Source organism: Phascolarctos cinereus, unplaced genomic scaffold (genome assembly GCF_003287225.1).
Source record: "Phascolarctos cinereus isolate Bilbo 61053 unplaced genomic scaffold, phaCin_HiC Scaffold_4;HRSCAF=312, whole genome shotgun sequence".
NCBI classification, from domain to species: Eukaryota; Metazoa; Chordata; class Mammalia; order Diprotodontia; family Phascolarctidae; genus Phascolarctos; species Phascolarctos cinereus.
Genome location: NW_027555847.1, coordinates 721,471,016 through 721,492,657, shown reverse-complemented (window position 1 = coordinate 721,492,657; position 21,642 = coordinate 721,471,016). Strand labels below are relative to the sequence as shown.

Here is a 21,642-nt window from a genome sequence, read left to right as displayed (position 1 = left end):
CCACATTCTGCCCAAGCAGCCTCCCATTCTTCTGCTGTGGGGAGGGAGCCATGCTTTGTTTTCGGCTCTCTGTAACCATCGTTGGTTTTACGCTTCCTCAGAATTGAACTTCCTTTCAGTAAATGAAGACATGTGTGTCATGGCAGTTATGTCTACGATTCCTTTGGATCTACTTATTTTAGTCATCAGTTCACACAGATTTTCCCATGTTTTTCTGAATTCCTCCTAGGCCATGTGTCTTACTTGCTCCATTCCTTTATATTTCTATATCACAGTTTGTTTGTAAAGCCATTCTCCTAATCAGTGGGTACCCATTTTGAGTCACCACTGGCAACAGAACTGAAAAGCAGAAAGAGAAAGCTGGAATGTCCTTTGGCAACCGGGTAGCCCTTTCTGTGACTCTAGTCTTCTCCCTAAAATAACAACCTCTAACACCAATACTGTTCCATCATCACATGTGGCTGCAAATCGCAGAATATCGCCATTTCCAAAAACCCCAAACTGCAAGTTGCCCAGACAGCAACAGCACACTGTAGGGTGGGAGTAGGCAGGTTGCCACCTGTGACCCCAAATAAATTGTGCATGAGAAATTCCGTAAAAGAGACCATGAAGGGATGCATGACCATGTAAAACATAGGGACGGTTTTCAAAAGACAAACTACAAAATGTAAATGACCATTGGGTCATGATTTGGGGCCCCAAATAAAAGGCACTTGGGGTCTTTGGAGATGGTGGTGTCCTCTGATTTGGAGCCACGTGTGTTGATGGAAGAATATCGGTGTTACAGGTTTTTATTTTAGGGAGAAGCCCGGAGTCACTGAAAGGGCCGTGCAGTTCCCTGAGTACGTTCCAGCTTTCTCTTTCTCCTCTTCGATTCTGTTGCCAGTTGATTGGCCACGTGTAGTATCTGTACTGATGGACTAGCTCAGGGGGCTGTCCATCCAAGTGTTCACTAGGCATTCTTCATCCACTTAGTTTTTCCCGTGTGGATTGTTAGGTTAAATGATTGTGAGCCAAGCTTGGGAGGCTCAGCAGGGTCCCAGAGTCTGATGCATTGAGTACAATGCCACCAGCAAACTTCTGGGGAATCTTCCTTCAGGACTGCTTGCGTGATCGCCAGGGCAGGGGCCCCCACCCTGCCTAGCACTCGCCCCAGTATTTTATGTCTTGCTTGCTACTGATAATGAGAGTGTTGTTGCCTCTGGCAGGGAATCTTGTAGGAGGAGATGTGGCACAGTGGATAGAATACAAGATTCAGACCCAGGAAGACTTGGGTTCAAAACTGTCACGCTTACCAGCTGTGTGACTCACCTGTGTCTGCTCAGCGTCCTCATCTGTAAAAGGAAGGTGGCTGGGCTGGCTGGCTTCTGGGGGTCCTTCTAGCTGTGGAGCTGGGATCTTATGATGGCGACGTGCATGGAGGCCCTTTGTTGGAGAGCTGGCATGCTGTGTTAGGTTCTCCTGAATCAATATCTTCAGGGTTCCTGAATTCCCGGGATCTTGCAATCGGTCATTGTGACTGTGATGTAAATACAGGGCATCCCAAAAGTTTCAGTGCCGTCTTAAGCTGTTCAAGCAAAAACAGCACCAAGACTTTTGGGACGCCCAGCATTGTCGGTGAAAGCCTTGCCAGTTCCGTTCCTGCGTCTCCACGAGGATGCTCCCCAAACAGTGCATAGCTCCTTTGCAGAAGGGCTTTGTTGAGCTGAGAAAGGAGGCTTGTAGATCAGTAATGTCGCCTTCGTTTCCTTTTTTGGTACTAATACTACCGGAATTTTTTTTTAATCATTCAGGATTTTCCCTGCTATCAGATTATCTTTAGGACTAACCCCCAACTCAAAATTATGTCCCTTTCATCCTGGACCTCCTTTCTGGTGGGAGATATCAACAGTCCAGCTTTTCCTAGCTGTGATTTCTTTACTACCATTTCCATGGCCTTGTGTAGCTCTCTGCAGACTCTGATGTTAGCGTTCAAGTGTAGTGACTCTTCTGTCACTGGGGAAGAAAAAAGTTCAATGTGGACATCTTGATTCCTTACCTGCCCCCCCCCTTCTTCTATTTGTTCTTTTTCAGCTTCATTTTTAAATGCTCTTGGGATAGTCTCGCTTCCCTGGCCCTCATGCTACACTTTCTCTCTATTGGTTCTCATGATTTTATGAGCTGATACTTCTCATAAACTCCCACCATCCTCCCCTTCAAGGTTTGGCATGTGCATTAATATTCCAAACTGGAGTGGTCCTTGGTTGTAAGGAGAGCACATTTTTGCTAGCTATGGGAAGTTCTAGTTTTTTTTTAAATCTTCCTTATTAAAGGCATTTGCTTTACATCATATAAACTATTAGAGGAAATGGTAGTAGCCTATATTGATATCACCTTTATCCTATTTTTTTTTTTTAGTAATGGTAACTTATTTAAATAGATCGAGTTGTAACTGTTTTGAATTTATTCAGTTATCTTCTCATTTTTGTTCATCTAATTTGGTGTTGATTTTTTTTTCCTCTAAAAATTTATGATTTCACTGTATGCAAACAATTCATTCATAGATGACTCTTAAATTGGTAACTAGTTATGTCAGATTTCTTAAGTTACAGTCAATTTTATCTGTAATGGGGATAAGCTAGAAGCCTTCCCAACAAGATCAGGGATGAAGTAAGGATGCCCATCATACCACTACTATTCCATATTGTACTAGGAATGTTAGCTATATCATTAAGAGGAGAAAAAGAAATTGAGAGAATTAGAATACATAATGAGGAAACAAAATTGTCACTCTTTGCAGATGGTATGATGATATACTTAGAGACTCCTAGAGAATCTGCTGAAAAACTAGTTGAAATAATTAACAACTTTCAGCAAAATTGCAAGATATAAAATAAACCCACATAAATCACCAGCATTGTTGTATGCTACCAACAAGTCCAGCAGGAAAAGATAGAAAGAACAATTCCATTTAAAATAACCACAGACAATATAAAATACTTGGGAGTCTACTTGCCAAGACAAACCCAGGAACTATATGAACACAGTTACAAAACACTTTTCACACAAATAAAGTCAGATCTAAACAATTGGAGAAATATTAATTGCTCATGAAATGACAGTTCTGCCCAAATTAATTTACTTATTCAGTGTCATACCAATCAAATTACCAAAAATTATTTTATTGAGCTAGAAAAATAACTAAATTCATCTGGAAGAACAAAAGTTTATGAATATCAAGAGAATAAATGAAAAAAAAATGTGAAGGAAGTTGCTTAGCCATAGCAGCTCTCAAACTGTCAAACTTTGATTACAAAGCAGTAATCATCAGCACAATCTGGTGTTGGCTAAGAAATAGAGTGGTGGATCAGTAGAACAGATTAAGTACGTAATACACAGTAGTAAATGACCATAGGAAGCTAGTGTTTGATAAACGCAAAGATCCAACCTTTTGAGACAAGAACTCACTATTTGACAAAAATTGCTGGGAAAACTGGAAAGCAGTCTGGCAGAGACTAGAGATAGTCCAGCATCTCATACCATGTCCTGAGGTAAGGTCAAAATAAGTGCGTGCTGTAGACATAAAGGGTGAAATCATAAGCAAATTAGGTGAGCATGGAATATTTAACTGTCAGATCTGTGGATAAGGGAAGAATTTATGACCAAGTAAGAGATGGCATTTTGGGATGTAAAAGAGATAATTTTAATTACATTAAATTAAAAATGTTTTGCACAAACAAAACCAATACAGCCAAGATTAGAAGGAAAGCAGAAAACTGGAAAAAAATTTTATAGCGAGTGTCTCTGATACAGGCATTGTTTCTCAGATATATAGAGAACTGAATGAAATTTATAAGAAAACAAGTCATTCTCCTTTTGATAAATGGTCAAAGAACATGACATACAGTTTTTAGAAGAAGAAATCAAAGCTATCTACAGTAGTATGAAAAAATGCTCTAAACCATTATTGATTAGAGAGATGCAAATTAAAACAACTCTGAAGTACCACCTCACACCTATCAGATTTGCTAATATGACAGAAAAGGAAAATGACAAATATTGGAAGGGAAGTGGAAAAATTGAGATGTTAACGCATTGTTGGTGGAGTTGTGAACTGATCCAACTATTCTGGAAAGAAATTTGAAGCTATGCCCAAAGGACTACAAAACTGTGCGTACTTTGACCTAGTAATACTAGTAGTAGGCCTGGCTCCCAAAAAGTTAAAAATAGAAGAAGGACTCATAGGTACAAAAATATTTATAGCAGTTCTTTTCGTCGTGGCAAAGAATTGCAAATTGAGGGGATGCCCATCAATTGAGGAGTGGCCAAACAAGTTGTGATACATGATTTTGATAAAATACTATTGTCCTATAAGAAATGACAAGCAGGATGCTTTCACAAAAACCTGGAAAGCCTCACACACACTGATGCAAAGTGAAATGAGCAGAACCAGGAGAACATGGTACACAGTAATAGCAATATTATATGATGATCAACTGTGATTGATTTCACTATTCTCAGCAATGCAGTGATCTAAGACAATTCTGAAAGACTTATGATGAAAAATGCTATCCATCTTCAGAGAAAGAACTGATAAAGTCTGAATGCAAATTGAAGCATACTTTTTAAACTCACTTTTTCTTTTTTGTTTTCTCTGTGTTTTTTGGAAACATGGTTAATATGGAAATATGTTTTGCATGACTGCGCATGTATGACATCAAATTGCTTGCCTTCTTGGGGGGGGTGGGGTTGGGAGAGAGAGAATTTGGAACTCAAAATTAAAAAAAAGAAAGTTAATTGTTATATGTATTTAGAAAAAGTTAAATATAAAATTTTTTACTTAAAAGATAAGTCAGTTTTATTTTTTGTGTCTTGAAGGAAATATTCAGGGGTGGCTTCTTTGAGAGAAAGGTGCTTTAAGGGGAAACATTTGTTACAAAAACAAAAGGCTACGATAAAACTTTTTAAAGAAAGACAACAACCCAAATCGTTCATGCTATGTACAGGGGTGAGGCTTCTGTCTAGGCCACAAGCCTCTGGCCTCTTTGTTTTTTGTTCTGGATGTATAGTTTCCACAGTGTTTTTCAGTGCCTCTCCTCTCTTCACCTTTGTGCTGAAGTCATGAAAATTGAAGCAAATGTGGGTTTTGAGAAAACCAAATTGATTCCAATTCCATTTCGTAATTGAATCTGTTCTGTGTCACCTCCAACATGTTATAAAATTGCCTAAGCCATGTTTCTTTGTCTCTGAGAATTATATTGTCTCTACACATCTTACTGCCCGTGTACAATTAAGGGAGATCTGTTATCTCACTTACGAGTCTTTCAAGATGTGGGTGGGTGTCAGGAAGTCTGTTATTTCTGCAACACTGTCTGTCTTTCAAGAAAGTCTGGACTACTATCCATGCAGGTGGACACCACCATCGAGCTTTCCCCGGCAACATAATGGAAGAGGGGCTGTTGCTAATCCTGCATTCTTGACTTCCACCCAGTCATATTGTTTGATGCATCCTGTTCTTTGCTCTCTTGTGCTTCCCCAGACTATTGAAGGCTAGTAAGCCCTACCTTGTGGTCTTTTAACTGACCGAGGAGTTGAGACCCCTTTTATTGGTAATTGCTAGCCTTGCCAGTAAATTGAATGTGCTTGGAAGTTTGTGCCTCATTTTACCTTAATTTCATTTGGAGAGCCATATCAAAGTCTTCTTATAATTTCTCTTCATCCTCCTCTGCAACATTAGCTGCAGGTATTTTCATGGAAGTCCTTTTGCTTATGCGCCGGCCCGTGAGGTGACCACATTTTCAGTGAAAGGATATTTCCTGTTGGCGTTGGGAGTCCAACAAATTGAATTCTGTGTATTGTTTTATTTGGGAGAACCATCCTTTCATTTAGCTTCAGTCCCCTATGAGTTTCAGGTTGCATTTATAGTGAGAATGTCAGTAGTGCTGTGACTGAGTCTGCCAGCCCAGTTGTTGGACTGGGGTCTCGTATGCAGACAATTAAATGAATATGTAGAGATGGTCTAAGAATTGCACGGTTTGCTGAGTTCACAGGGAGGCACAGGCTGGTGGATTGCTTGAGCTCAGGAACTTTGGAGCTGTAGTGGAATAAAGCCAACAGAGGGTCTGCACTGGGTCTGACACCAATATGGTAAGAGAGCCACCAGACCACCTTAGGAGGAGTGAGCTGGCCGATGCCCAGGAAGAGCCCCCAAGCTGCTAGCCTGGGGCAAGCCAGAGAGATCCAGGATATTAAAACATTTTTTATTATTTATTTCTAACATTCATTTAAAAAAAATTTGAGTTCCAAATTCCCTTCAGTAAGCAAGCAAAATAAAGTGAGAAAATTATACTTCAGTTTGCACTCAGAGTTCACCAGTTCTCTCCCTGGAGGTAGATAACATTTTTCATCACGAATCCTTTGGAATTGCCTGAGATCATTGCATTGATCAGAGTGGCTAAGTCTTTCCCAGGGATCATCATTACACCCTTGCTGTTACTGTGTACAATGTTCTCCTGGTTCTGCTCACTTCACTTTGCATCAGTTCCTACAAGACAGCCAGTCTACAGCAAAACCAAACAGAACTGCGTGACTCTCCTTGTTGACTGGCAACCATTTCTGTCAGCCTGCCAAGTCCATGAAGAAACAGATGCAGGAGCATTCTTTCTTTTCCCTTCCTTCCTACATCACGGTGGTCAGAGAATTCATCATATGGGGGCCAGCCTCTGGCGGCGGGTGAAGCTCTCTCCTTAGCTGGGCCTGTTCTTGAACAGTGGATCTCAATGGCAGGGAGGATTTTCAGCTTGGTAGAAGCTGCCAAAGCTGGGTGCACCAGTGGCATAGCCCCGGAGAGGCCGGGTTCACTCGCCCTCATGGCATGGGGCAGCATTCACTGCATATGTGCACAGTTGGGTTTTTGTGGAGGTGGCTTTAGGAATCATCCACCTTGCACCGACCATATGCACGACAGCCCTCAGAAGGTCTGCTTGCTTTCTATTCATTCATTCTTTTACCAGCTTTTAATGTGAACTCTGAATCTCATGAATGCTCAAAGAGGTTTCTGATTTCTAGGGTTTCTGGACACTTTGAAATGTCTACTGAAAGACCCGGACAGCACCGTGCGGCAAAAAACAATCGAAGTTTTTAACACCATGGCTAATCACAGTGTGGGCAGGTGGGTATGATCTTCAGGCCTCTTTTAGTAATGACTGTTGGTTACCGAATGTCAGGCACAGTTTGTATTTCTAAAGGAAATCAAAGAATGGCGGTAAGAATGCGGGATTTGGGGTCAGAAGAGCAGGTTTGGCTCTTGGCTCTTGTCTTGTTTCTTCCTGCTGTCATGGCAGGTCCCTTAAGCTCTCTGCTTCAGGCTCCCCATCGTAAGATGAAGGACCGGGATTAGCTCGTTGGCAAGGCCCCTTCCAGCCCTGCCTGCCGTGATGCTTCCTGTAGTGTCTTCTGTCTTGAGGAGGGCTCTGTCCTCGGCACACGGCACACGGCACACGGCATGGAAAGGACATTCTGCCGTTGGCGCTGACACCACTGGGTTCCCATCTTAGCGTGGACCCTCCTGACTGTGGATGGGACTCGGGGCGAGTGACTGGCTTTTCTAAGCCGCAAGTTCTTCCCTGAAAATTAAAAGGGTCCCACCTTGCTTGTCCAACCACCTACCTCACAGGGTCCTGGGAATGTGAATGTTGGCTTTAAAGCATGGTACATGGAATGTTATTGCTTTTTATTATTGTGAAATCCAATAAATTATATTATTAAATATTCTTATTTATATATTATATAATTATATTATTAAATATTATAATTATTATATTATATTGAACATAGATATTCTAAGAGAGATGGTTGAAATGTCTTGAAGATGAGAAATCATAGGATCCATACACTTAGAAATATAGGTTACAGAGATCGTGTCCCAGACTTCTTCCTAGCCTTACATTCTGTAAAATGGCCTTCTAGGTCAGTGGTGCTCAGCTCAGATAGAAATGAGACCCACTGATCTTTGCAGAAGGATCCCCGGGGGCTGCAGTTTGAAAATGTCCCCTCACTGACACTGCATTGGATTTTTATTTCTTTTGTTAAGTATTTCCTAATTGCATTTTGCGCCGCTTTGGGCTGCAGTTGGGAGTGTTGATGCCTCTGATCTCGGCCTAGCCATCAGTTCACAGATAAGCAATTGAGCTAGAGAGTAGACAGGTGAGGTCATTTGTCCAAGGTCGACAGAAACATAGGGGTGGGACCTGTTTGGCCTGCGTTCTTTCTCTATGCTCCTTTCCTTTTTCTTCTCTCCATTTTCCTCATCCTGTTTCATTGCATGTTGCTTGATTGTGATCTTGTTGTTTTTTTTAAATGTACATTCCTCATCCTCCAGTATTAGCTGGTATCTTCCTTGAGTGCAGGGACCCATTTTTGTTACCCCAGGTCTGCCTCTGGAGGACAGACCCTTCAGTGCCTGGCTTCATACATTGTCTGCTTCAGGGTACTGAGTAAATGGTTTTTACTTGATGTGAACTGAACGGAATTCTTGAACTGAAAAGATGAAGGCTCCCAAGGCTTATGATTAAAGTCAGGAAGAGCATGGTGAGAACAGGGACAGAACAAAACCTGTTTACTTATCTATGGCATTGGCAATCGTTCTCCTGCAAAGCCTATGTCAAAGAGCCTTGTACAGACCTCTGAGCAGTCTCCTAGGTAACTTAGAGAATTCTCACATTTGTCTTGGTGATGAGGGGCAGTTATGTAAGAGTGTGTGTGTGTGTGTGTGTGTGTGTGTGTGTGTGTATAAGACACTGCCAAAGACCACCTTAGAGTCGGTCACCATTTCCCCTATTCTGCTACCTGTTCTCAAGTAGATGTGGGGTCTCAGATTATTCTGATTGACAGAAACCCGTGAGCTAAGCCTCATCATGGATACTGACCAGCTGGCGGCTCCCTGACCCCACTCCAACCCCCGCAGGGTGCCCAAGGCCTGGCACAGTGGCAGCGTGATGGAGGGGAGAGAACACTGGAGCAGAAGGCAGGCGACACCTAGTTCTGAGTTGTCTGTCTGATGCTTACTGTCTGTGGGATCACAGTGAAGTCACTTAATTTTTCTGAGACTCGGTTTTCTCCTCTGAAAATGAGGGACAATAATCTCTATAATACTTACTTCACAAAGCCTTGTAAAGCTCAAGTAACATCACAGAATTTGAGTGTTGGAAGGGGCCTCTGATACCATCCCCCCCAACCGGTATGTGAAAGCGATCCCCACTGTGCTGTGGCCAACAAGAGGTGGTCTGGCCTTTGCTTGGAGGCCTCCATCGAGGCAGCCTGTCCTGGCCTGGGCCTGACTAAGGTAGTGGCCCAGTAGTTTTGGCTCCCTGTCAGAATAGACTTAGATGGGGCAGCTAGATGGCACAGTGGATAAAGCTCTGGCCTTGGAGTCAGGAAGACCTGAGTTCAAATATGGCCTCTAGACACATAACACTCACTAGTTGTGTGACCCCGGGCAAGTCACTTAACCCCAATTGCCTCACTAGAAACAAAACAGAATAGGCTGAGACACTCAGTGTGTACAACAGTTGCAAAAAGAGATGAGCTTAGGCAAAGCAGAGCAAGGATGTTCAACAAGGATGGGCACTGAAGATAGCTTGAGTCAATTCATCTGAACAAAGCTCTCTCGCCTGCATTACCCATCCTGCTTCTCCAGTTGGACCTCCTCTCCCCTCTCCTCCCTCCACCTCCAGGTCCTCATGGCAATGAATGCTTGAGTATGGTCTGAGCTCTTAGTTCCCTGAGTCAACCAAGTCTCAAGGGATGCCTCTATATACCCCCCCTTTTTTTAAAAAAAAAATTCAATTTTATTTTGTTTCCAGTTCTGAATTCTCTCCTTCCCCTCCCCTGTCCCCCACTCACTGAGAAGGCAGGAAAGACAAAACTCTGCAAATGCATGTAGTCATGTAAAACAGACTCCTACGTTAGCCATATCCAAAAAAAGAAAAAAAAAGAAAGAAAAGGAAACTGTGTTTTGATCTGCACTCTGAGTCCATCAGCTGGAGGTGGGTCACATGTTTCATCCTGAGTCCTCTGGATTTGTAGTGACCATTATGTTGATCAGAGCTGTTAAGTCTTTCAGAGTTGATTATCTTCACAGTACTACTGTTACTGTCTACATGGTTCTCCTGATTCTGCTCATTTTACTTTGCATCACTTCACACAAATCTTCCCAGGCTTTTCTGAAACCAACCCCTTCATTATTTCTTACAGCACAGTAGCATCCATCACATTCACATGCCCCGGCTTGTTCAGCTGCTCCTCAATTGATGGGCATCCCCTGGGTTTTCAATTGTTTGTCACCACGGAAGGAGCCGCTGTGAATGTTTGTGTCCATAGGGGTGGCAGAGTGGAGAATGCAATGGACTGGGGAGACCTGGGGCTAGGAGATCCACTGGAAGGCCAGGAGAGGGGTGACGAGGGGATGCCCTCGGGAGGTGGCCATGGGAGTAGAGATGAGGGGACATTAGGAGAGGTTGTGGAGGGAGAAAGAAGGAGATTTGGCAACAGAGTGGAAATATGGGATGAGGGAGATGAAGGAGTTAGCTAACCTGTGCGAGTACAAGGATAGTGGTCGTGAATTAGAGTTTGGCCACGAATTAAAAAGTCTGTCTTTTGGATACGCCTGTGCAACAGGCGAGTAGGAACCTCCAATGGGCCCTCACTGCTGCTCTACCTCCCTAGCCCCCTCTCTACCAAGGCTCTTCCAGAGTTTTTCATCCCCCCTCATACCTCCGTGGCTCCCTCTCCTTCCACTCTCTCAGCTGAGACTCCTGAGAACCTCATGTCTTAGAGACAAAATTGAAGCCATTTGTCATGAGCTCCCTCTTCTCCCCTCTTCTTCATTCCTATCATTTAGATACTCTCTGCCACCTTCTCCTCCATCACCCCTGTCTCACATGATGAAGTGGCCTTACTCCCTACCAAGGTCAACCCCTCTACCTGTTCACACAGTCCCACTCCATCTGTCTCCTCTAACAGATTGCCCCCTCTCTCTGTCATCCTTACTCTCATTCTTTTCATTCCCTCCCAGACTCTTGGCTCATTTCCAACTGTCTGCAAATATGCCCATGTCTCCACCGTCTTCAAAAAACCCTTTTGTTCCCAGTAATTGTGGTCCTGTATCTCTTGCCCTCAAAAAGGCTGTTTACACCAGGGGCCTCCACTTTCTGTCTTCTCAACCCCTCCCTTTTTTTTTTTTTTTGGTGAGGCAATTGGGGTTAAGTGACTTGCCCAGAGTCACACAGCTAGTGAGTGTTATGCATCTGAGGCCGGATTTGAACTCTGGTCCTCAGGACCCCAGGGCAGGTGCTTGATTCACTGTGCCACCTAGCTGCCCCCTTCTCAATCTTTTCTTAATCCCTTATGATCTGGCTTCTGACCTCATCATCCCACTGAAACTGCTCTCTCAAAAATGACCAGTGATTGCCAAACCCAGTGGCCTTTTCTCAGTCCTCCTCCTCCTCAGCCTTTCTGCAGCCTTGGCCACTGTCTATTCCTCTCTTCTCCTTGAGTTGCCGTAGGCGTTCAGGACACCATCTCTCCGGGTTCTCCTCCTCCCTCACTGACCTCTCCTCTGTCTCATCCTCCAGACGCCTCTTCTGTCCTCTCTCTGTACTGCTTCACTGGGTGATCTCATCAGCTCCCAGGGACTTAATGACCAAATCTATGCTGATGGTTCTCAGATTTACCTATCTTGCTCCAACGTCTCTGCTGTCCCCCAATCTGGAATCGATAATTGCCTTTCAGACATCTCAAACTGGATGTCCAATGGACATTTTAAATTCAATATGTCCAAAACAGAACTTACTCTCTTTACCCCAGAACTCTCCTACCTTACTGTCTAGGGCACCACCATCCCCCCAGTCCCCCAGGCTCCCAATCTAGGTGTCATCTTGGACTCCCCCCCTCCCCCATATACAAGCTGTTGCCAAGTCCTGTTGAGATTTCACTTTTGCCAACATCTCTCTCCTCTGACACTGCCCTCGTGTAATGTTTGAAAAGGTTCGAGAGCTGTAGTTCCTGGGTAATTTCATCATTTTGTTAATAAATCTAGCAGGTTATGAACCAAAGGATCATCATTCCGTCATCTCTCTGAGATCAAAGACAATCATGGAGGCGGGGCTCAGTTGATACACCCTTCCAATGAGGAGCTGATGTCATTCCATCGTCATATCCCCTTGGACCATTCTCTGCTGTACTGGACCACTCCCAGCCTTGGGCTGTCTAGACAAAAGGATCCATCCGCAGGGCAGCTGGAGCAGAACACGTGGGCTTCCCCCACCTTAGCTTAAATTCCTGACAAGGTTGGGCGGAGTCTGACCGAGATCGGAGACTTATTGCAACCTTATTTCCAGTAATGGCCTTCAAGAAAACTGAACTTTTAAAATGAGGAATTTAGAAAAAGTGGAGGCCTCGGAACCTCCCCATGGTATTGGTTATTAATAATCATTTCTGTTAAGCGCTCCGGTGCTGGCCCTCATCACCTCATGCCTGCACTATTGCCATGGCCTGCTACTGGGTCTGCCTGCCTCGGGGCTTCCCCTACGTCACTCCGTCCTCCATTCAGCCATCCAAATGATTTTCCTAAAGCTCGGACCTGATCGTGCCACCCCTACTCAGTAGGGTCCAGTGGCTCTCTCTCGCCACCAGAACCAAATGCAAAAGGCTCTGTGTGGCCTTCAAAGCTTTTCCTAGTCCAGCCCCCTCTCACCTTTTCAGCCTTTTGATCCCTTACTCCCAGCACATGCACTGATGTAGCCTCGTGGGCCTCCTGGCTGCCCCACAAACAACACCCTCCATCTCTCAGCTTTGGGCGTGTTTTCCTGGCATCCCTCGGACCTGGAATGTTCTCCCTTCTCTGTGGGTTTTCCTGGCTTCCTTTGAGTCCCAACTAAAATCTTACCTGCCACTGGGACATTTTTTTTAAAGGTTCATAAAGTCCTTTTTTTTTCACATGAAGAATTAAAAAAACCAAACATTTGTTTTCTCTCTCTGCCTCCTCCCCCCATTAGAAAAAAAAAAAAGAAAAACAAACCCCTTTTTGTTTTTAGACCAAATATGCCTGGCGAAGCAAAGCGAATTCCCACACTGATGTTAATTGTTCTCCTGGTTCTGCTCCTGTCGCTCTTCATCAGGTCACACAAGTCTTCCTCGGTTTGTCTGAAACCATCCCTGTGTCTGTTCTTACGGGACGATAGCATTCCATCACATTCCTGTGTCGTAGCTCGTGTAGCCACTCCTTAATTCCCACCAACGCCCATCATCTTTCCTGCCGAAGTCGTTCTCTTCTGGATTTCCCTCTCTCTGGGGAGAGTACGACCATCCGTTCTTGCAGTCACCAGGGGTGCGGTCCTGGCGCCATCCTTGACTCCTTGCCCAGCCTCGCCCCACCCCCGGCCAGTCGTTTGCCAGATATCTCTCCTCTAATCCACCCTCCTTGTGGCTGCCCAAGCGATAGTCATGAAATGCAGGTGTGACCACTGGACTTTGCAAAGCGGAGCCGTCTCAAACTCAGCTGGTCACAGACTGAGCTCCTTCGCTATCTCCCCACACCCGTCCCTCTCCTAGACGTGGCTGTTTGGGCTGAGGACGCCGCCGCACTGCCCCGTCAGCCTCGATCTCGATGGTGTTCTCAGCGCCTCCCTCAAGGCCTCCCCTCCCCCTCCGGTCACTTCCCCTGGCCTGGTTTTCTGTCTACACCATCTCTTCACACATCGTCTTCTTTCCATTCGCGAGGCCACCGCTGTACTTGAGGCCCTCCTCACCTTGGCCTGAACCTTCTCCATAGCTTCCTGACTGGTCTTCCAGCCTCTTCTCTCTCCACTCCAGTCCATGCTTCACTCAGCTGCTAACATCCCCTTAGGTTAAAATACAGCCTGCGGTGGCTTTCAAGGCCTTTCACATCCTGTCTGCAGCAGAGCTGTCCTGTCTCGTTAGTTATTTCTCTTCCCGCCCTGCACGGCCCGACAAGGCTGGCTTTCTTGTTCCTCACATGCAGCTCTTCAGCTCCCATCCCAAAGGCAGCTTAGTGGCGCGCTGCATACAACGCTGGGCCTGGAGTCTAGAAGACCCGAGTTCAAATCCAGACCCTGGGGAAGTCACTTTACCTCTGTCTTCCTCAGTTACCTCAGCCACAAAATGGGGATAATGATGGCCAGGGTTGTTGGGAGGACCAGATGAGATCTTGCTTACAAAGTACCTAGCCCAGTGCCTGGCACACAATAAACACTTATAGACAAATGCTTATTCCAGTTCGCCTTCTCTGCACCTTTGCCCTGGCTGTTCCTTTCTCAGTTGTGTCTTTTAGAACCCCTTGTTTCCTTTCACACTCGCCTCCCTGGCCATCCTCTGCAGGGTGCCTTCCCTGAGCCTGCCGGAGGCTGCTCCCTCTGCCCCTTCCCCACGGTGGCGGTGCTGGTGCCCTGATGGCCCTGGAGCTACCCAGGGGGTCCCCCTGCTTGCTTACAGCAGAGCTGCTTTCACCCTTTTGCATCTGGCTTTCGTAGGATGATGCTGACAATAGTTAGCAGGCAGATAGCTCTTTGAGGTTTGCAAAGCACTTTACAAATACTGTCTCACTGGATCCCTGAACTTAAGGATAAAACGAGACAATGTTTGTAAAGCACTTAGCTTCGTATTTGGCACATAGTAGGTGCTTAATATTTCCTCCCTCCCTCCCCTCCTCTCTTCTTCCTTCTTCCCTCCCTTCTTCCTTCCTTCACTTCCTTCCTTATTTCTTTTTTCCTCCCTTCCTCTCTCCCCCTCCCTCCCTTCCTTTCTTCCTCCCTCCCTTCTTTCCTCCCTCCCTCCCTCCTTCCTTCTTTCTATAAGGTAGGTGCTATTATTAACCCCATTTTATAGACAAAGAAACTGAGAGTGGAAGACATTAAGTGACTTGATAGAGAGTGTCAGAGGTCAGATTTGGCACCGGTTCTTTCTGACTCTGTCCACTGTGCCACCCAGCTCTACCCAGTCTTTGTATCTCCATTACTTGGCACGGTGGCTGGCACAAGGTATGCGATAAATAAATGTTTGTTGATTGACATACTGACCACATCATGGTATTGACCTGGCTTAGGAGAGCCCCGCGGCTCCCTGTCCCTCCCGTGTGGGCATGGGGAGCCCTTTCCAGCGCGGCTCGTCTTTTGTGCTTCTCCTCTTCAGGTCCTCTTCAGCCTGGCCTGGCTGGCACCTTGCCGTTCCACAAACACAGCAATCTTTTGTCTCCTCTCCATCTGCCCCCTTCTCATCTTCACCCCTGAGAACCCGGCCAGAGGACCACCTTCTACACGAGCCTTTCCTGAAATCACTTGATATTTACTTTTTATATATTTCTGCGCATACACAAGCGCGCCGGTTCCTTCAGAGCTGCTCCTTGGTTTCCCCCTCATCTGGTGAGCACCGCGCAGGGGCCTGAGCTAGTGGTGGGTCTGGGGGAAAGGGCAGGGCAGGAGAGAAGGAGGAGAACTTTGGGAGAGATGGCTGCCGGCCGGGATTTTCTCTGGCGTGGCGTCTGTTGCTTGTGGGAGCCTGATGCTTCCCACAGTGCCTTGCACAGATGAGGCACTCAGTCGCTCTTCCTCCAGATGATTAAAAAATCTCAGTTTGATTGGAGCAGGGGCCGTGGCCAGGCACAGACAGCTTGTTGGAGAAGGACCGGGTGAGACCTTTTGAGCTGTGCAGGCACGAGATCCGAGATGTCGGCTCGCGGGGCTCTCGTCCGGTAGGCCGGTGGCCACACCTCAGCTCTCCGGAGCAAGCGGCAGTCTCCCTTCTGGCCACCAGAGGGCACTCAGCCTGCAAACACCTGGGCTGGTCGGTTCTTGAGGGCCCATTTGGCATCTTTCTGTGGGGGAGCCGGGCCTCTGAAAGCCCACAATGGCCAGCTGTAGAATTGGACCCAGGGGTGATATGGGATCAGGCTCAGACACCCGACCTAGGAAACCCAGGGTCCCCATGCCCACCCCTCATTTTCCCAGGGCCCAGGCCCTCAGCCTACCTGCGGGTCCAGCCAGCCTCACACAGAGCACGAGAAAGCCTGAGGCTCCCACCTGGGGGCTTCTGACCCTCCCTTTCCCTCAGCTGCTTCTGTTCCTGCAGCTTGGAGGAAGGGATGAGGGGGAGGCCAGGGGTGTCTGAGAGCACCCCGCAGTCCAGGAGGATGCCCAGGGGAAGTGTGGGGCGTAAGAGCTCGCTTCCCTGCTTACCATCTGATGGAGTTTTCTCAGCTCTCAGTCTCGTCTGTGTGGGCTAATCTCCACTCTGCGGATCTCTCAGCGTGCGCTCAGCTCCTCCTCTCAAGGCTCTGGCCGTTGGCAGGCAGAGTCCCGGGCCCCAGCCGCAGCAGCAGGAACCAGAAGCTGCCGCAGCCCAGTAGCAGCCCACCTGGCAGACCAGAAGGCTCTCTCAGGGGCACGCCGATGGGAAAAGGATGCCAGATTGCTGGGCTCAGTCCCAGCTCTCCCAACCCTTTGGGAGCATTAACCGCTAGACTCATTGGGAGGAGAAAATGATAACCGTCAGACACTGGTTGCCGAGGGATTATCAAGACCGTCCCCTGGACTCTGGGGAAAAACGTAATCATTCAGATAGACGAGAGGACAGTGGCCTGGGCAGAGGTTACAGTAGAAAAGACTTCCCTGGATAAGTCTGTGTGTTTAATATGCAAACACACATACATATACCTATGTACATGCATATGTATATATACACACATATATATTCCTCTTTCTCCATATATATATATATATATATGTGGTTCCTTCTCCTTTCCCCTTTTCTTCCTCCTTCCCTCCCTCTGTCCCTCCCTCCCTCCCTTGTCTTTGCCAAGGCAAACAGACATACACACGTGATCTCCTTCCATCCTGTCTTCTCCAGCAGATCACTCCCTCTCTCCTCCTCGCCTTCCGCTTGTCTTTGATCTCTCCTTGTCTGCTGGCGTCTGTCCTGTTATACTGTGTTAAACATGCCCATGTCTTCCCCGCCCTGAGAGCTCGCACGTGGTCCCTCCATTCCTGCTCGCTGTGGTTCTGCGTCTTCCCTCCCTGTGGTGGCCGTCTCCAAGAGCCGCCTCCGCCTCCTCTGCTCTGCCTCTCCTAGTTCTCTTCAGCCTGGCTTCTGACATCGTCATTCAACTGCAGCTGCTCTCCCAAAGTTATTAGTGTCTTAGCGGCCTTTTCTCAGTTCTCGTCCTCTTTGCAGCCTTGACGCCATTCATGTTATTGATGAGTCCCAAACAGTCCTTCTTAGCATTCTCTGCCTTCTTCTCTGCAAGTCTGTCACTGCGGCTGCTGGGGTGGGATGGGACCCTGTGGACGGGAGGGGGCACATGCTGCATCTTTCTTTGTTTTTGGGCTTGTCATGGCCAAAGAATGCGTCACCTAGTGGTCAGCAGTCATGAGCCTTTCCAAACTGAGCCAGGCTCCTTCCTGAAAGGCAGACATCATTTGGGTAACCCTCCCCCACCCTGGGCGTCTGGTACTTACACATTCAAGGCACAGCCTTCAAGAGCCCAGGGCCACTTTTCTACCGCAGTGGGGTGTCAGAGGGAGATTTTTGTTGAGGATGAATCTCTGCCCTACTCTCCTCTCCCTTCCTCTTCCCTCCTTTCTTCTCCCCTCCCCTCCTCTCTTCTCCCTTCTCCTCCCCTCCCCTCCTCTCTTCTCCCTTCTCCTCCCTTTCCCTCCCCTCCCATCCTCTCCCCTCCTCTCCTCCTGTCCTTTCCCTCCCCACCTCTCCTCTCCTCCCCTCCCTTCCCATTTTCTCCTCTCCCCTGCTCTCCTCTCCCCTCTCCTCCCTCTCTTCCTCCCCTCCCCTCCCCTCTTCCCCTCTCCTCCCCTCCCTTCCCATTCCCTCCTCTCCCCTCCTGTCCTCTCCCTCCCTCCCCTCCCCACCCCTCCTCTCCTCCCCTTCCTTCCCATTCTCTCCTCTCCCCTTCTCCCTTTCCTCCCCTCCTCTTACCTCCTTTCCCTTCCCTTCTCCTCCCCTCCCTTCCCTCCCCTCTCCTCCCCTCCTCCCTCCCTGCCCTCCCCACCCCTCCTCTCCTCCCTCCCTTCCCATTCCTCCTCTCCCCTCCCTCCCCTCCCCTGCCCTCCTCTCCTCTCTGCATATGTGCATGGGCATATCTGTGTATGTTGATCTGTGTATTTCACCCGTCACCAGTATGCCATTTGAGGGGAGTGCCTTCATATGGGGTGGCATTTTGTGAACCTCTCTGGGAGGGTGGGCTGCTGTGCCCTGGTAGTTAGTTGAAATGGCAGCAGACTTTGTGAGCTCGGTGCCGGTCACTGTCCTTGTCCTAAAGCCAAGCTCTCTGTCTCTCTAGAGAAGGCTTTTTAAAGCATGGTGTCATCCTTGCGCTCTCCCAGATTCTGGACGACCCCGTGTTGCTGTGCCGCAGATTCTTGCACCAGACCTTCAAGAACGTGGCCCAGGTGCCCACAGGTAGGACCGTGTTGCTTTGGAGACTGCCCACGTTCTTGACATTTGCTCTCTTCGGTAGCACGGGCTGTGCTCTCTAAAAACTGCCCAGAAGGAAGCCCCTACCTGGAGCAGCTTCAGGGCTACTTCCTGAAGCCGTCTGAGGTTCCCTCTCGGCTGTTACTTACGCAGATGTCCATGGGAGAAGCTGAATCGGGGTTGCACAGCCTCTGGTTCACATTGGCTGCTCTGTTCCTCCTTCCTGCTGGGCCCCATCTTCCTGCCTTCAAGGCTGAACTCTGAGAGGGCCTCCTCCAGGATGTCTTCCTTGCCCTAGGAGACTCTCCAGGTGAAGGAGATCTCTCCTTTCTGTGTCATCTGATGCTTCGCTATGATCACATTCCTCCCTGGTTTCATACTTATTTGTAGGCATATCGCTCCCCTCCTTCAGCCCTCAACTAGAATGGGAGCCCCTTGTGGGCAGGGCCTGGCATGCAGCAGGTGTTTAATAAATGATAACTCGAAGGTGCTTGGTCTGCCTGTCTTCTAAGATATGATGCAGTGAGATAACCCCTTCAGGCAGGCCAAGGAGCCTCACTCCTTGGAGGAGTGCACTCGCAGTACCTCGGAGAGGGGATGAGGCCTCCCATTGGGCTGCTGGCTGGGGGAGGAGGTTTGGGAGAGATGCAGCCAGAGCAGACTTGACCACACGTGGTAACAGAGGGAAGGGTCGAGGATGACTGAGCTTGTGACTTGGGGGCCCATGAGAGAGAAGGACAGCTTGGGGGAGGGGCAGGTTTTGGCCGCTCTACTTAGAGGTGCCCTGGGGACTTCAGGTGCGGATGTCTGCCAGGAGGCAGTTAGGCCCCGGGTCTAGAGCTGGGGAGGCATGGCCAACGGTGTTGAGGTCTATCAAGGGAGAGGTCAAGAAAGTGGAAGGTGAAGGAAAGAGCTTTGGATTCAGCTATTAAGAAAGTCTGGAGGGAGCATCTCAGGGGAGTGGGGAAGCCAGACTCTGGGCAGACTGGAGAAGTGAGGGGGAGTTCATTCAATGGCCACATTCTCTAGGAGTTTGGCTGTGAAAGGGAGGAGAGGTAGGGGCCAGCCACTCACTTGTCCTCTCTGTAAGCAAGGGAATCCAGGCTTCAGTTATTTAATACGTACTGTGTACAAGGTCTTGAGATCAGAGGTGAAGGAGGGAGGGCATGAAGGGGTGTGCTTCTGGAGGTGGTGGCAGTGGGGCAGACCTGGCAAAGAGGAAGGGGTGGGGGAGCTAAGTGGGCGAGAACTCCCAATGGAATCTGCCTTCTCAGGATAGAATAGGGACCAGGGGCACCTCTGGCTGTGAAGGTGGTGTCGGAAGCCTGAGAGGACACTCAAGAAGGGCAGTTCCCTGTCCAGGGTCTCCCCCCAGTCATGAGGCAAAGTCATAAGTGAAACATTGCCTCTTCTCTGCCAGTGGAATTCCTGATCTCCCCCCCCCAAACCCTTTCTTTGGCTGAATTTCCCTATTACTGTGGAGGGTTCCACTCTCCTCCTAGGCTCCCAGACTCACACCCTAGGAGTCATCCTGGATTCCTCATTATCTCTCACCCCCTCCCCCAGTGTCCAAGCTGGTGCCAAGGCCTGCAGAATCTCTCGAGTATGCCCCCTTCTCTCCTCGGACACTGAGACCTTCTTGGTGTAGGTCTTCATCACCTCACATCTGGACTGTTGCCATAGACTATGAGGGGGCTTGACTGGCCTCAAGTCTCTTCCCACTCTTCAGTCACTAATGTGATTTTCCTAAAATGCAGATGTGACCATGTCTCACTGCCCTCTGCCCCCCTCGCTCAGTGGCTCCCTGTCTCCTGCAGGAGCAAATACAAAATGCTGTTTGGCATTCAAAGCCCTTCATACCCTGGCCCCCTCCTCCCTTTCCAGACTTCTTATACCTTAGTCCAGAGACACTGGCCTCCGGGCTGCTCCTTACCCAGGATACTTCAAGAAACGTATTTCTAATAGATGCTCGGTGACTGACAGATGTACATGTGTCCATGAAGACAAAACATAGAAAATAAAGACAAGGTAACTTAGCAGAGAGTGCCCAGAGAGTGCGGTGGCCCTGGGCGTGTCAGAGGCTGGCCGTCTCGGTGTCCAGCAGCGACGGCCCGTGCCTTCTCTCTGGCGGGAATGGACATTGTATGGACCGGAGCAGAACCCTGTTGTTTTTGAGCAGAATGTCATGAGCGTGAAAACCCCAGGGCCCAAGTGGTGCTTTGAATTTCTAATACTCAGGGAGGCTTTTCTTTTTTTTTAGTTCAAGGGCAGGAAAGGGGAGGAGGGGCAGTCTTCCAGGCAGGGGAGACTACCAGTACAAAGCCTAGGAGGTGAGAGGTGGAATGACAAGTAGGCCAGTGTGCCTGTGTCCTAGAAGGGAGTAAAATATAAGAAAACGGGAAAGGTGAAAATGGGCCCCGGGGGCAAGGGCCTCAGTGATCCACTGAAGGCTTTCTGTTTAATCTCAGAGGTGGGAGGGAGCTTCTGGACTCCATTCAGTGGGGGTGGCAGGGACTGACACGGTCAGGCCGGCTTGGGGATCATCACAGGTGGGAGGTGATGAGGGCCTGGATTTGGGGGGGTGGCTTTTGAGTGGAGAGATAGATGGGATGGCAGAAATGGCGAAACAAGATTTAGCAGCGGATTAGATGTGGAGGGGGAGGGGGAGAGACTGACTTCGGGCCTAGGTTGGGAGCCTGGGTGCCTGGTTCTTGCTTTAGTGAGAAGATGGGCTTCCTCTTTACCGCAGGCTGGATAGAAGGAGAGAATGTGGCTCAGGCCAAGGGGTGTTAGAGGTGAAGAGGACATAGGAGGGAGCTGGCTGCCAGTGGGCTCTTTTCTCCTTGAAGGAGGAGATGAGATCCTCTGAGAGGCTTGGTCGTTTTGGCTTGAGGACAGAAGGGTTGGGAGCTGCCACCCTGCACTAAAGATGGGGGGCGGCTTCCATGGTGTGGGCAAGGCAGCCGGCCGAGGGGTGGCGGGTCTGGAGCTGAGGTGCTCCACTTGGAGATCCGTGTTGGAGCAGGAGCCAGGTCCCCCCAGGTGAGGGGGCGGCCAGCTCTGCGTCTGCTGCCCTTGGGTTTTGGGCGGTACACTTGGTCCTCTGAACTTGCATCAGCTGGAGAGCTCCTGCTGCTCACGCTGCCCAGCCTCTCTCTCCCT

General features: G+C 48.4%; 1 protein-coding gene across 3 annotated transcripts in view; it reads left to right on the top strand.

The window, feature by feature from the left end:
* The window catches only part of RSPH14 (radial spoke head 14 homolog), a 187,387-nt gene that overhangs the window by 5,078 nt on the left and 160,667 nt on the right, over nucleotides 1-21,642 (top strand). For all 3 annotated transcript variants that reach the window (XM_020996608.2, XM_078154443.1, XM_078154442.1), the window contains exons 3-4: nucleotides 7,048-7,150; nucleotides 18,347-18,465. In XM_020996608.2, coding sequence (XP_020852267.1) covers nucleotides 7,048-7,150; nucleotides 18,347-18,465 — 222 coding nt within the window. The remainder of the gene's footprint in view (nucleotides 1-7,047; nucleotides 7,151-18,346; nucleotides 18,466-21,642) is intronic.